At 44.2% G+C, this 15,519-nt stretch overlaps 1 protein-coding gene across 1 annotated transcript in view; it reads right to left on the bottom strand.

The window, feature by feature from the left end:
• Window positions 1-15,519, bottom strand: part of LOC126235196 (phospholipase B1, membrane-associated-like) — a 270,467-nt gene that overhangs the window by 133,536 nt on the left and 121,412 nt on the right. The window contains exons 5-6 of the mRNA XM_049943928.1: window positions 7,584-7,743; window positions 4,264-4,415 (exon numbers count right to left, since the gene is read on the bottom strand). Coding sequence (XP_049799885.1) covers window positions 4,264-4,415; window positions 7,584-7,743 — 312 coding nt within the window. The remainder of the gene's footprint in view (window positions 1-4,263; window positions 4,416-7,583; window positions 7,744-15,519) is intronic.

The following is a 15,519-nucleotide window of genomic DNA, read 5'->3' on the forward strand; positions in this document are numbered from 1 at the left end:
CTAGAGGTAGGCCGCCATTGTAGCGCTGGATAATAATTAATGTAAGTTTTTCTGTATTTTTGCAAAATATAACAGAAATTGTTATTATAAAATGTCTATTATTGACTTAGTTGTCACCTCACGTGATCGCAACCATTAATTGGCTTGGTTCAAATGGCTCTGAGCACTATGGGGGACTTAACTGCTGTGGGTATCAGTCCCCTACAACTTAGAACTACTTAAACCTAACTAACCTAAGGACATCACACACATCCATGCCCGAGGCAGGATTCGAACCTGCGACCGTAGCGGCCACGCGTTTCCAGACTGTAGCGCCTAGAAACGCAACCATTAATTCTCATTAACCAAGTTTTTACAGAACTTGGTAGTGCAGAGGGCTCATCTCCCCTAGCAGGATTTAGTCGGCCATTACGCTGACTGTATTATTCAATTAAAATTTCATGTCATAATATTAAACGTAAATGTGAGAGGTTTCTCTACCTTGATCTTACAATAATCTCAGAGTTAACGGAGTAAAAATAGATTTCATTAATTACTATTTAGAATACGGTACTGAATGAGTTCAGTATGTTTCATTTTGGCCGCCTAACGGCAGATGAGATTCTCTCCAGTTTTGCCTTGCAAATAATGAACAAGAAAGATTGAAAATATTTTCATTAAATAAACTTCACAATATCTCAGTTAATCTTTATGTAGTTTGGTACATAAATAACCAGTAGCCCCTGAGACCCATATTAATAATTACAGTTTGCGTAAGAATACGCATATTTTCTTTTCTAAATAGCAGCGATCACGCAGACTATTTTTTAGAAGGCGATGAGTCGCCCGTTGTGTTTAAAAAAATATTATATTGTACGTACTTCGGGGCAGCCGATGTCCGTACGAGTGTTATCGCGGTATAAGTTAATTAAAAATCTCAAGATAGCTCACAATATTTAAAGCCACCCCAACCAAAATCAGAAAATATATTATTATAAAAATAAAAATGTGTAACCATCCTGCGTTAAGGTGACCCCACACATAAAAATATCACAGTTATACCGTGATAAGTTCCATCAATCCCCTGCCGTTTTATATCTTTTGTACCATTATGTGTTTACGTACACATCTCTATCTCGGGACTTTTGTCACCTCGTTGCGGACACTACAATGTTTTAAGGAAACAGAAGTATTCACAGAGCTGCAAGTTGACTGTTACTCACGCACCCTATCACACCCTGACTGGTGCGGTAAATTAATCTTAAACGCCTACAAAGGGTCTGGAACAACTAGGAATAGATAGTGAGACGTATCAGTCAACGTTGCGATGTGGCGGATCTACAGAACATAATCACCACTGAGTTGCTTCATCAACATCTACTACGACTCTACAACTCAGTGCCTGGCACAGTGTTCTTCGAACCACCTTCCGACTATTTCTGTACTATTCCACTCTCTAACTGAATATATGAAAAATGATAACTGAAATCTCTCCGTACGGGCTCTGGTTTCTCTCATTTTATTACGATCGTCATTTCTCGAGATGTAGGTGGCGACAGTAAAATGTTTTCGCATTCAGAGGAGAAAGTCGGCGACTGAAATTTCGTGAAAAAATTTCGCCGGAACGAAAAATCCTTTGTTTTAAAGATTGCTAAAGCGACTTCCAGATCACATACGTTACCCCTTATTTCATGACAATATAAAACGAGATGCCCGTCTTTGTCAATGCTGTCTGCATAACATACCATACAGCACAGAAATACTACAGAAAAGGACGGGCAAGCTTCTCTTTAATACACCTGGTGCATCTCCTAAGCTTTCTGCCAATAAAACAGTCTTTGGTTCCCCTTATCCGCAACATGTGATCGTTCTAATTTAAGTTGCTCGTAATTGTACTTCCTACGCGTTTAGTTGAATTGGCAGCCTTTAATTTTGTGTGATTTATCATGTAATCGAAATATGATGAATTTCTTTTAGTACGCATGTGGATGACCCCACGCTTTTCCTTATCCAGAAATAATTGAAACTTCAGCTGGATGTGACATACAGGGTGACAATTATTGAACTGTATGAAAAAAAAACGAAAATTAATTACAAATTACGGCGTGCACGCACATTATTCAACATGTAAGAGTCCTTACAGACATTCGGATTTAGGTTGTAACATGTTCGGTATGCCTGCCATCATTGGCGATGATGCGGCGCAGACGAATAGCGAAATTCTGCATGACTCGCTGAAGTGTCGGAAAATCGATGCTCTCGATGAACTACTGAATGGCTGTTTCCAACTCAGCAATGGTTATGGGCTTATTACCGTAGACCTTGTCTATAATATAACCCCACAAAAAGGAGACGCATATTTTCAGGGCCGTAGAATATGGCGGCCGATCGAGGCCCATTCAAGTGGCCTCTGGGTACCCCAGAGCCAGGATACGGTCACCAAAGTGTCCTCCAGGACATCAAACATTCTCCTCCTTCGATGGGGTCGAGCTCCGTCCTGCATCAACCACATATTGCCGAAATCAGAGTCACTTTGGATAATGGGGATGAAATCATAGCCGGCCAGAGTGGCCGAGCGGTTCTAGGCGCTACAGTCTGGAACCGCGCGACCGCTACGGTTGTAGGTTCGAATCCTGCCTCTGGCATGGATGTGTATGATGTCCTTAGGTTAGTTAGGTTTAAGTAGTTTTAAGTTCTAGGGGACTGATGACCTCAGAAGTTAAGTCCCATAGTGCTCAGAGCCATTCGATGAAATCAACTGCCAAAACCTTCACGTACCGTTCGGTAGTATCTGTGCCATCAAGTACTATCTTGTGTGTGTGTGTGTGTGTGTGTGTGTGTGTGTTAACATTATCTGTTTCTGCTGTTTTTACTTGTACTTGTACACAAAGATAAAATGCAAACAAAATTAAAATTTGGCGCCGAACTCTCTGGTGAACAAATGAACACTGACTGTGCCGGGACACACAACAAACCACAATCACACTGTGTTTTGGTGACGTGAAAAGTGTTCAACTACGTTATTTGTGGAAAATGCTTGTTATAGTTACGTGTGCACCACAACACCTCAGCATGATGCGGAGAATGGAAGTGCTTGCCACTCGAAAACGTAAGTAGAAACGAATATAGGCGCGAAAACATCGCGACATACTACATTACATTCTAGAAGATAGGTTAACTCCCAGCAAAAAACTTTCTCATCAACTGCGTTTGGTTGCAGATGACAAGCTACCTGCAGTAATTAACACACAAGTGATCCAGAAAATTCATGCACGCCAAATGTAAAGACATTTACAAAAAGAAACGATCTGTTGTTTGAACTAAAGATGCACATAAATTTATAATCATTTAACAAAACTGTTCACATTTCAGAATAAATAAAAACGAAAACCCACTGATGATGGCACAGTGGTGTCGAAACATGTTTGGGTACTGAGAAAAGACGGTGTTTTGCATAACTGGCGGACTTCACATCCAGCAACTTCCTGGCAGATTAAAACTGTGTGCCCGACCGAGACTCGAACTCGGGACCTTTGCCTTTCGCGGGCAAGTGCTCTACCAACTGAGCTACCGAAGCACGACTCACGCCCGGTACTCACAGCTTTACTTCTGCCAGTACCTCGTCTCCTACCTTCCTACCTTCCACACTCCGCTGCAGAGTGAAAATCTCATTCACATCCAGCAGTTTTTATTATTATTATTATTATTATTATTATTATTATTATGTCCTGATTACATACTGGATGTATTTCAATGTTTTCTTACTGATATTTACAGATGAAATGAATGCATTAGTAAGTAATAAATGAAAATCAGAGAAATCATTTCCAACTAACTATTAGGGTTGGTGACAGAGCTCATGAATTTTCTATGGAAATAAGGTAACAGTACCGACCTGGCCGCGGACTGGTAACAGTAGCCAGCCTGAGTGTGGTTTTTAGGCGTTTTCTCGCGCTCGGTTAGGCAAATGCAGGGCTGGTCCCCAAATTCCGCCTCACGGAGTATAACACACAGACAGTTCAAATACGACCACACAAAGAACAAAGTTTAAACGACTCACAGACACAATGGCGCCAACGACTTCACTGCCTTAGCTTAAAATGACGAATGTGACTTCGGGAAGGTCATCCAGCCACAAAGGTAATCAACAAAATAAAATTTGCTAAATCCTGACAAAACGAACTCCACACTAGACGGAGTCAACGGTAAAGACAAGGAAGGAGAATTGAAGAATAGTGTGACCGAAGGCCATGATGGAAGCGTGGATTCGCCCCTGTCACTGACCAGTTCCTCCTCGGCGCGTTGGTAGGCTTGCGCCAGCTGCGATATGGCGCCTATCTTGTCGCGGGCACGTCCGAAGTGCGCACACTGGCAGAAGAATAGGTGCATCATGCGGCACATGAACGTGCGCTTCACCCGCACGCTAACTGACGCATCTGAAACAAGAAAGGAATTTTACTTTGATGAATGGCGAAACACCAGAGACTCCAACAAGTGGGACATAATATTTTGCTACAAATAGAGATTTGCGTAGCATCTCCCACAGCAGGGATATGATTCGATTCATCCGGATCGTTGCTCCAAGCGCCGACGCTTGACTTATCCTCTAAGGTAACTATGAGGGTCAGTATTACCTCCCGTGTCCCTACATTCCTCCCTAACCCAAACTGATCTTCTCTGGCGTCGGCTTCCACCAGCAATTCAATTCTTCTATAACTAATTCATTTCAGGTTTAATGAAAATTTACTATAATCACCGCACATCTCGATCGATGAAGAAGTTACTTTTCCGCCAATGATTTAGAAATTAAGATCTCAATAATTGTCAACACTGATACAAATTATACCATACGTGTCCCTAGGACGGACATCGAATGGATTTGGTGTCCAGGATATCATTTGGAATTCGTATTCATGCTTCTCCAATCCCTGGATCACATTCTCGTCTTGTGATAGAACTATTTCTTTGGAAATTCCTTCGATTGTTGATAAATTGTCAATTAAGAATTTATATTGGCAACTAGTTTCAACGTTGTAACAACGTCTTCTTCAGGCCCATACACTTGTTGACGTCAACTGCGTGCGGCTGACACTAAAAGTCAGTAGTCCATACTAGAGGTCCACTGACTTCAAGTATCAGCCGCACGCAGTTGACGTAAACAGGTGTATGGGCCTGAAGATGACGTTGTTACAATGTTGAAACTAGTTCCCAAAATAAAATAGACACCTTAAATACAGCTGGAGTAATTTCTGCATTTTTAATATAAATGTATACCAGGTGACGTCAGACTGTCCCCCGTTTCAACAATGGATGTACGAAGATTAATATTCATTTGGTTTAGGACATTCTGCAGAATATCTTATCTGTGGTCATCCCTCCGTGCTTTGTAGAAAAAGAGTTTTCTTGAAAAAATGATAGAAAATGATGTAAGAGGAAGAATGACAGATACTGGACACCGTCGACATTATATTGTGGTTAAATAACAATATTGTTCTGTCCTCTTTAGACCTAGCTGACCATTTCATCGTGTCGTTAGCATCAGTGCACAGTGATCTGCTCCAGTATTTTTGTTTCTTCTCACCCGTGCCACACACTTCCGCCTGACCAAAATACATAATTTCTTGGTCGTATCCATAGCCGAAGTCGCTAAGGAATAGTTGCTAGCTTGGGGTCGACTCGAAGGTACTCTATTTGATTGCTGGAGGTGGAAGAAAATTTCATCGCCAGTATGTACCTCAAGGGGAGGGGGGGTGGGGGTTACGGCCAAGTCCTCGTTTAAATTCCCTCTCCTCAATGCGTATGTCATGGAAAATATTGTGACACTGTCATGGGAAGCCCGACGGACGATAGGGTCGTATGCCCGGCGGACCCTTGGCGTTTTGCGAGAGGAGTAGGCCATCTGCCTGCACTCTCTTCTATTTCTAACACAAACATGAGATCACAATATACACACCTCTGTTACAGTCACCTACAATCAACGCGTATGCTAAAGATAAAACTCTCGCGCACCGCGTGGAAAGCGGCCATCATGCGAGGAGAAAGAGGCGCCTCTGACTTTCTCAGTCAACAACCAGTGACACTCCTCCTCCCTCCCCCCCCCCCCCCTCCCCTCCTGCCAGATTCCTTATAGAGCCATCCGAGCTCCCTTATATAAGATCAGGCTCAATGTTTATGACGTCACATATGAACAGAAGTCGTGTAACTCAAGGCGCGCAAGTTACCCCGAATACGTTCATCCAGTATTTGAGACTGAGAGAACTTAACGACTTAAAACAAACTTACACATAATTTCAAACATTTCCGAAACTCTTTCTCGATGACAGCACACCACAAGACTACGAAAGGAAGAAGGTTTATCGCTTACTACACTTTTCACTGTTCTTGAAGTAAAACGTAAGCATCAATCATTATGTTTCATTCGGTTTTTATTGCTAACGCTGTTTACAACACATTTTGCATGCAGTATCTACATATACCGCTGGATTTACATGACAAATTATGTCATTCTACGACACATAGACCAGCAGATGTGAAGTCATAAGCATTGAGCTGCGTGAAAAACCTTTAACTTTATTACTTCTTTTTTACTTATTCTATTCGCAACACATTTCGCAGACAGTATCAGAATATACCACTGGATATACGTGGAAAATTGTATTACTGCATGACACGCATTTCATGAGAGTGAAAACGAAACTGCAGGTCGACACTCGCTAGAGATACAAATGAAACATGAGTACAAATATGTGTGAAATATGTTAAATATGTATGAAAAATATGTGACATGCGCACACTTGGGAAAAGCCATGGGTAAAAAGCTTCCCCTAAACCCGTGAATCGATTTCACCCAAACTTGGTGCACATATTGCTTACTAGCTCGAAATAAGTACTGTGGGATAAGAGCCAACAACACACTATCAGGGTGGAGGTGATAACATAAAGAGAGGTGTGGGGAGGAGGAGATGGGCAAACCGAGAGGGGAAATGAGATGCAGATAGGGGGGAGGAGCAGATGGACAGAGAGAGAGAAGGTGGTGGACATGAGAGAAAGGGAAGGGGAGGAGATGTACAGAGGAGAGAGCAGAAGATAGAGAAAGGAAAGATGAGATGGACATAGCAAGAGGAAGTAGACAGACAAAGAGAAGAGGAGGTGATGCGAAATGGAGTAGGAGGTGATACGAAATGGAGTAGGAGGAGATGGACATGGGAGAGGAAGAGATGGACAGAGAAAGGAGTAGATGGACAGCGAGAGTGGAGGGAGGAGGAGTTTGAGAGCGAGAAGGGGGAGGAAGACAGTGTGACTGGGGAGAGTACGAAGAGAGTGGAAGGCAGGATATAGAGGGCTGAGGAAGAGATAGAGGGAGAAGGAGGGAGAGGGGAGATCAACCGATGGAAAAGACAGACTGAGGGTGTAAGAGAGAGGCAAGGTGATACAACCAGAGACTGGAGGGGTGGTGGTGGAGGAGACGGATTAATGGAAGACTGGAATAAATACTTAGCAAAGTGATACAGGGTACCCGGCAAGTAAATAAATGAATAAAGACCAACATACTTTCAGTGCGTCCTATACTGGTAGCGTGAGACAGCAATGGGATGATTTCCTACCTAGCGCTGGGATGAGGTTGACAAAAGCCCTGGGCATGTGCTGGTGCAGGTAGTCGAGCGCGTCCCTCAGGCGGCGGATGTGGTGGGGGGCGGCTGCGCGCGCCGGGTTGTAGCACTGCGCAGAGCACAGGTCGTTGGCGCCGAAGAACACCGTCACCACCTGCCGCAAGAGCGACACCAACAGCTCACACAGGGCTACAGGGGATCCTTCAAATATATTTCTTCTCAATACTTCTGATTGTATGCACTCTTTTCCCCATTTTGTGATCACGTGGGTACTCTGCATACTAAGTGCATCATAAAATTACAATAAGCAATTACTCCATATTATACAATTTGAAAAGGAAATTATAGTTAAGGGAGGACAAAAACTTGTCGATGACATTGTTTCTATGAGACGACAGAAGCCCCAAAGATCGAAACTGTCTTGGCAGATTAGAGTACTTGCCCGCGAAAGGCAAAGATCCCGACTTCGAGTCTCGGTCCAGCACACAGTTTTAATCTGTCAGGTAAGTATCGAATCAGCGCACATTCCGCTGCAGAGTGAAAATTTCATTCTGACCTAAGGATCGACTGTATCTACCTCTACACTCTGCAAACAATTTATGATGTGTAGTGGATGGTGAACCACAGCATACCACTGTCACTTACCATCTTCCCTGTTCCAGTCGTGTGTAATCATAGAGAAGAACGATTGCCGGTAAGCCTATTTATGAGTTCTCATCTCTCTAATTTTACTTTCACCCTCTCTCTGTGAGATAGACGTAGCACAAAGCAATACCCTGAGGCTACAAAAGCCATGGGATACCTGCAACTATCGTGTCGGGCCTCCTTTTGACCGTTGTAGCGCAGCAGCTCGACGTGTCATGGATTCAACAAGTCGTTCAAGTCTCCTGCAGAAATATCTAGCCATGCTGTCTCTACAACAGTCCATAATTCCTAAAGAGTTCCCGGAGCAGGATTATATGCCCAAACTGACCACTCGATAGTGTCCCACAAATGAGCGATGGCATTCATGTCGGGCGATCTGGGTGGCCAGCTCATTTGCTTGAATTGTCCAGAATGTTCCTCAAACCAATCGAGGACGCAGGGCCTGGTGACAAGACACCATTGTTTAGGAACATTTAATCCATGAATGGCTGCAAATGATCTCCATGTAGCCGAATATACAATTTCCAGTTAATGACAGGTTCTGTTTGGTCATGGGACCAAGTCCATTCCATGTTAACGCAGCCCACACCGGTTTGGAGCCCCACCAGTTTGCACAGTGCCTTGTTGACAACTACTTGTGCCTTGTTGGATGGTCCGCAGCTCGTGGTCGTGCGGTAGCGTTCTCGCTTCCCGCGCCCGGGTTCCCGGGTTCGATTCCCGGCGGGGTCAGGGATTTTCTCTGCCTCGTGATGACTGGGTGTTGTGTGCTGTCCTTAGGTTTGTTAGGTTTAAGTAGTTCTAAGTTCTAGGGGACTGATGACCATAGATGTTAAGTCCCATAGTGCTCAGAGCCATTTGAGCCTTGTTGGATGAATTACTTCTTTGGGTGTGCACCACACTCGGACCCTACCATCAGTACTTACCAACTGAAATCGGGACTCATCTGACCAGACCACGGTTTCCCAGTCGTCTAGGGTCCAACCGATATAGTCACGAGCCCAGGAGACGCGCTGCAGGCGATGTCGTCCTATTAGCAAATGCACTTGCGTGGGTCGTGTGCTGCCATAGCCCATTAACGCCAAGTTTCGGCGCACTACTCTAACGGATACGTTCGTCGTACGTCCTATATTGATTTCTGCTGTTATTTCACGCATTGCTGCTTGTCTATTAGGCCTGGCAACTCCACGAAAACGCTGCTGCTCTCGGTCGTTTAGTAAAGGCCGTCGGCCACTGCATTGTCCGTGATGAGAGGTAATGGCTGAACTTTGGTATTCTCGTCACACTCTTGACGCTGTGGATCTCAGAATATTGAATTCCCTAACAGTTCCTGAAACTGAATGCTCCAAGCGTCTAACCGCAATTACTACTTCGAGTTTCAAAGTCTGTCAGTACCCATCTTGCGGCCATAATCACGTCGGAAACGTTTTCACACGAATTACTTGAGTAAAAACAACAGCTCTTCCAACGCACTGCCCTTTTATATCTTCTGTAGGCGGTACTATCACCATCATTATATGTGCATGTCGCTATCGCATGGCTTTCGTCACCTCAGTGGTATATTGGTTGACTCTTCTGGGAACACACTATGTCATAACGGTGACAGAAAATCACACTGTGATGCAAGACGCCTCTCGTGTAGAGTCCGCCACTGAAGATGGTTCAACATATCAAGAATGTTTCCCGCTTACTAAATATACGTTTAACCATGCGTGAGAGTGCGTTTGAAGGTCACTTTTGCACGTTTACCTTGACTAACTCGGAAACCGTAGCCGAAAGCGATAACGTGTCCCAATAAAAAATTTAACTACATTACATTTCCTACAAAAAAGGCACCATTTATTCTTTCTGTAGAACTAATGGTTTGCGGGGAGCGAGAGAGAGAATGCAAAAATATCGCACGTAGTTTTAGAAGGGCAGATATAACACTGCGGGTTGCATACAACGACCGTAGTGATACGGGCAGCTGAATCACCCATTATATACTACAAAGACATAGTACCCAACAGCCTTATCCATAAACAGCCTCTGGAGCGTCTCCTCTACCTCTACCTCTACCCCCCCCCCCCTATCTCTCTCTCTCTCTCTCTCTCTCTCTCTCTCTCTCTCTCTCTCTCTCTCTCTATTACACACACACACACACACACATTTGCCATTTTCCAGCGTAGGCTGTTTTGATTTTTGAAATGAACACTTTACTTAACGCTTTTACAGGAAAATCAAAATTGGCCTTGACTGTAGGCTATGAATCGGAGCATACAAAGAGGGCTATTTCTATTGGGGTCTGGGGACCGAGTTCTGAGCAACACTGCGTAAGTATTTAGGACATTTCCCGACTAATAATTATAGCTATTACAAGTAAAATGTTATTAGATTGGTTAGTACCGCCAAGTATATGTCGCAAGAGCAACATTAATGGTTATTTTCCCCTGGGCAGCAGATCACCTGTTCAAGTATTGATGCATGGATCCAAAACTGTTAATCTGCACTAAAAGGTGTAGTCCATTTAATCTTGCAGTTAGTGCCGTCCAGAAAACATCAGATCGTAAAGTTTGTAACGTCTTTCTGGGAAGACTGTTCAACACAAAAAAAGATGGGTGTACATATTAAGGTACCACATATTAAAACATCTGCACTTGTGTCCGTTACATCCTTTATATTTGGTATTTCAAAGTCAAATATCTAGGAGGGTCTAGGGGTAAAAGTCATGTTACAGGGAACAAGTTTTGTTAGAGACATAACGTTTGCTGACCCTTCCCAGCGATTATAGGCCTCGTTTTCTATTGATTTCACCCCTCATAGCCTGCAGGGCATAAGCACTCTGTGACATGCGTATGTGATGTGTGTTTTTTAATAATCCAGTGGCGCTCTGCATGAAGTGTGATAAGCTGAGCCAGTTAATTTTCTTGATTTGCTTGTAAAACATCTATCTCCTCTAAGAGAAATTAATTGTTAAGGATTTATTCTTGAAATTCACTCATCAATTACTAGGACAGGTAGCATGCAGTTTGCCTAGTTAGTAGCTCCAGCTAGTTTGGTGAAATCTCGTCAGCCCAGGATCGGCGCATTCTACAGGACATCTTATACATAGAGTGCTTCAAAGTCTTTGCATCACCGTAAGCAGGTGATAGATCACATCTGGGGCAACAACTTTGCTGGAGAGAAAATGTACGCTGACACTTCCAGGCGATACTAGACGTCGTTTTATTGAATTCGCCGACCCTGGGAGGACAAGATTTCACCGAAATACCAGGGTCTGCTAACCTGGTGTGCTGTATCTGCATGCTAATTACCCCAGTAAACTGATAGCGATTTTCAACAAGAAAAACTTGAGAATGAATGTCTGTAAGCTGAGAAAGTTATTTTAGAAGCTCAGCTTACACACTTTCATGCGAAGCAGATGACTGAATCATAGGCAATACATAATGCATATGAATGACGCATGGAGCCTACGCCCTACCACCTCTCAGAGGCTTAAGCAATTCTAAAAGACTCCTAGTGTCACCGGGAAACAACAGCAAACATATTGCGTAACAGTAATTGTTCCTTGTTACGTGATCTATCAACCCTGAATGTTTGACGAAAAGGTTTTTTCAAACACTCAGTAAATTGAAACCTCCTGGCAGACTTAAACTGTGCGCCTGACCGAGACTCGAACTCGGGACCTTTGCCTTTCGCTGGCAAGTGCTCTACCAACTGAGCTACCCAAGCACGACTCACGCCCCGTCCTCACAGCTTTACTTCTGCCAGTACCTCGTCTCCTACCTTCCAAATTTTACAGAAGCTCTCCTGCGAACCTTGCAGGAGGAGACGAGGTACTGGCAGAAGTAATGCTGTGAGGACAGGTCGTGAGTCGTGCTTGGGTAGCTCAGTTGGTAGACCACTTGCCCGCGAAAGGCAAAGGTCCCGAGTTCGAGTCTCGGTCCGGCACACAGTTTTAATCTGCCAGGAGGTTTCATATCAGCGCACACTCCGCTGCAGAGTGAAAATCTCATACTCAGTAAATTGCTTAATAATCCAACCTTTATAGCCCCTTTAATCTTAAACTAACACACACAGTTTTAATAGGTTTTTCTATGACCCTCTGCCTCTGCTGTGCTCTGCCAGTTGCAACCAGGGACGTTTTTCGGTTCTTTATCGAAGCGGTCGCTTAGTCTACTTACTTCAGGACTATCCCAGCACTGCTTTTGAACATATTTATTCGTGGTTTTTTTTTTTTTTTTTTTTTTTTTTTTAGTGGTATGTCCCGCACGTTTCTATTTTTGAGCTTTTACCCTTTCCCCTTCCCAAAACATCCCAATCTGTTATTACACTTATGTATTCACTTCTTTTCAGATATACACTCACGCTCATAAATTAAGAATAATGCTGATACACGGTGAAACAACGCTCTGGTGGGCGGCTTACGGGTTTAAATCACGTCGGGGAATGACCACGCGGTGCATTTGACCTGCAGTCGTCGCATGGTGGCGCGGGCAGCAGTCCACATACGCAGAGGTGTGTTGGTACGTGTCAGAGTACGGTGCAGCGAGTAAGTGTGCAGACGTTTTCAGATGTGCTAATGGTAACTGTGTGTTGAAAATGGCTCAAAGAACACATATTGATGACGTTATGAGGGGTAGAATAATAGGGCGACTGGAGGCTGGTCAAACACAACAGCTTGTAGCACGGGCCCTCCGTGTGCCACAAAGTGTGATCTCACGATTACGACAACGATTCCACCATACAGGAAACGTGTCCAGCCGCTACAGTACGGGACGTCCATTGTGTAAAACACCACAAGAAGACCGATATCTCACCATCAGTGCCCGCAGACGGCCACGGAGTACTGCAGGTAGTCTTGCTCGGGACCTGCAACAGTTGTCTCCAGACACAGTGTCTATAGACGGCTGAACAGACATTGTTTATTCGCCCAAGGACCTGCAGGGTGAATTTCACTGACCCCTAGTCACAGGAGAGCTCGTAAAGCCTGGTGTCAAGAACACAGTACATGGTCATTGTAACAGTGGTCCCAGGTTATGTTCACGGACGAGTCCAGTGATTCTCACCGGGTTTTCATCTGGCATGAACCAGGAACCAGATGTCAACCCCTTAATGTCCTTGAAAGGGACCTGTATGGAGGTCGTGGTTTGATGGTGTGGGGTGGGATTATGATTGGTGCACATACATCCCTGCATGTCTTTGACAGAGGAACTGTAACAGGTCAGGTCTATCGGGACGACATTTTCCTGCAGTATGTCCGCCTTTTCAGGGGTGCAGTACGTCCCACCTTCCTCCTGATGGATGATAACACACGGCCCCACCGAACTGCCGTCGTGAAGGAGTACCTTGAAACAGAAGATATCAGGCGAATGTAGTAGTCTGCCTGTTCTCCAGACCTAAATCCCATCGAGCACGTATGGGATGCTCTGGGTCGACGTATCACTGCACGTCGTCAAACCCCTAGGACACTTCAGGAGCTCCGACATTCACTGGTGCAAGAATGGGAGGCTATACCCCAGCAGCTGCTCGACCACCTGATCCAGAGTATGTAAACCCATTGTGCGGCCTGTGTACGTGTGGATGTTGGCATCCCATACTGATATCGGGGTACATACGCAAGTAACAGTGCCGTTTTGTAGCACATGTGTTTTTGGGTAGTTTTCTCAACTTATTACCAATACCGTGGACTTACAGATCTGTGTCGTGTGTGTTCCTTATGTGCCTATGCTATTAACGCCACTTTTGTGTAGTGCCACGTTGTTTGGCGCCACATTCTGCAATTATCCTTAATTTATGAGCATGAGTATACATGATATTTAAATTTCTTTGCGTCAAACGTCTAGGGGCAATATATCACGTCTTGGGAAACAACTGCGTGGTGACTCTAGGTGTCTGTTTATTACTGGTTACTGCCCTGAGAGGTGGCAGTACATAGACGCTCTGCGGCGTGTACAATGTGTTTAGTTATAGTAAAATTATATGCGCCGCGTGAAAGATCGAGCGAGGATTGAACAGTAGTTAGCTCACTACACTTACATTCTTGAGGGCGACGTTTCGAATTGCCATCCGGACATCCAGAATTAGATCTTCCTTGACTTCTGTAAATCCCTCGAACAAATGCCAAGATCGTTCTTTCGAAAAGGGCATGGCCGATTTCGTTTCCCATTCTTCCGTAATCCACGCTTGTGCTCCGTCTATAACGGCAGCGCTGTCGACGGGACGTTAAGCTCTAATCTTCCTTCCTGTTTGCTTTCGCGTGAAAGGGGATAGGCTGGTCAAAATTAAGGTTGCTGACTCGTTTCTAATGTGTCTTTCTCCGCGTCGAGACCACACCGCAGAATGGAAGCGTAAGTGAACATATTGTCTGTAACAAAAGTTGTTCTCCATGACGTATTGTATCGATCCTGGACCTTTGATGCAAAGACTTTGCAATACCCTGCTTTTATCGACCATACCGTTGCTTACGGCACTGTTAACCATCGTGCACTGTCACAGAATATCTGTGGGAAAACAAAAGATCATGGTTCTACTAAACTTGAGTTTAATCCAAGACTGGAGTTTCTATGTGGACTTCCTAGATCGGAGTAGTCGATGGAGCTGTCAAAGAAATGGCTTAACACAAGCAAGTGTATTTCATCATTGTTACTCAACATCTGTACCAATGAATGAGCAACCACTTCCGGCGAACGCAAGTTGTTTCCTCTTAGCCAATAATCTGGCATTAGCGAGACAAAGGAAATCTTCTGAAGGTGTTGAAACCCACCTGACAGACGTTTTAAGAGGGCTGAGTGTCGGTTGCTAAACTTCGTCCAACTGTGTAAACTCATCTGTATGTGTTTCATCTTAAGCACAGTCAGTCACGTCGCAAGCTTAATATCACATGGCGAGGGATACAATTAGTAAATAAGATCCATCAAAAAGATCTGGAAGTCATTCTGTATCGTACAGGGAAGTACAAGCAACGATACGAGAAAGATCGTGGAAACAAAAATAATATCCTTCGGAAGATCACTTATGGCACCTGAGGCTCTCGACCACATACGATGAGAATGACAGCACTATAACAACACGTCACAGTGCTGCAGAGCTTGTGTGCCCAGGCAGGTGCAAATACGCTCATGTGAACAAAGTTGAAAGGACTCCAAACGAAACATGTGGGATTATTACAGGACGTTTGAAACTTAACGGCACTTACGACATTCTACCTATTCACAGGCATGGCGCTACCAGACATTAGTCTGGAAGTAGCTCTCAATGTGGAGAGGACAAATCAGGCTTATCAGGAAAACCATCCAATATATGGGCA

The sequence above is a fragment of the Schistocerca nitens genome, chromosome 1 (genome assembly GCF_023898315.1).
Source record: "Schistocerca nitens isolate TAMUIC-IGC-003100 chromosome 1, iqSchNite1.1, whole genome shotgun sequence".
Taxonomy (NCBI): Eukaryota; Metazoa; Arthropoda; class Insecta; order Orthoptera; family Acrididae; genus Schistocerca; species Schistocerca nitens.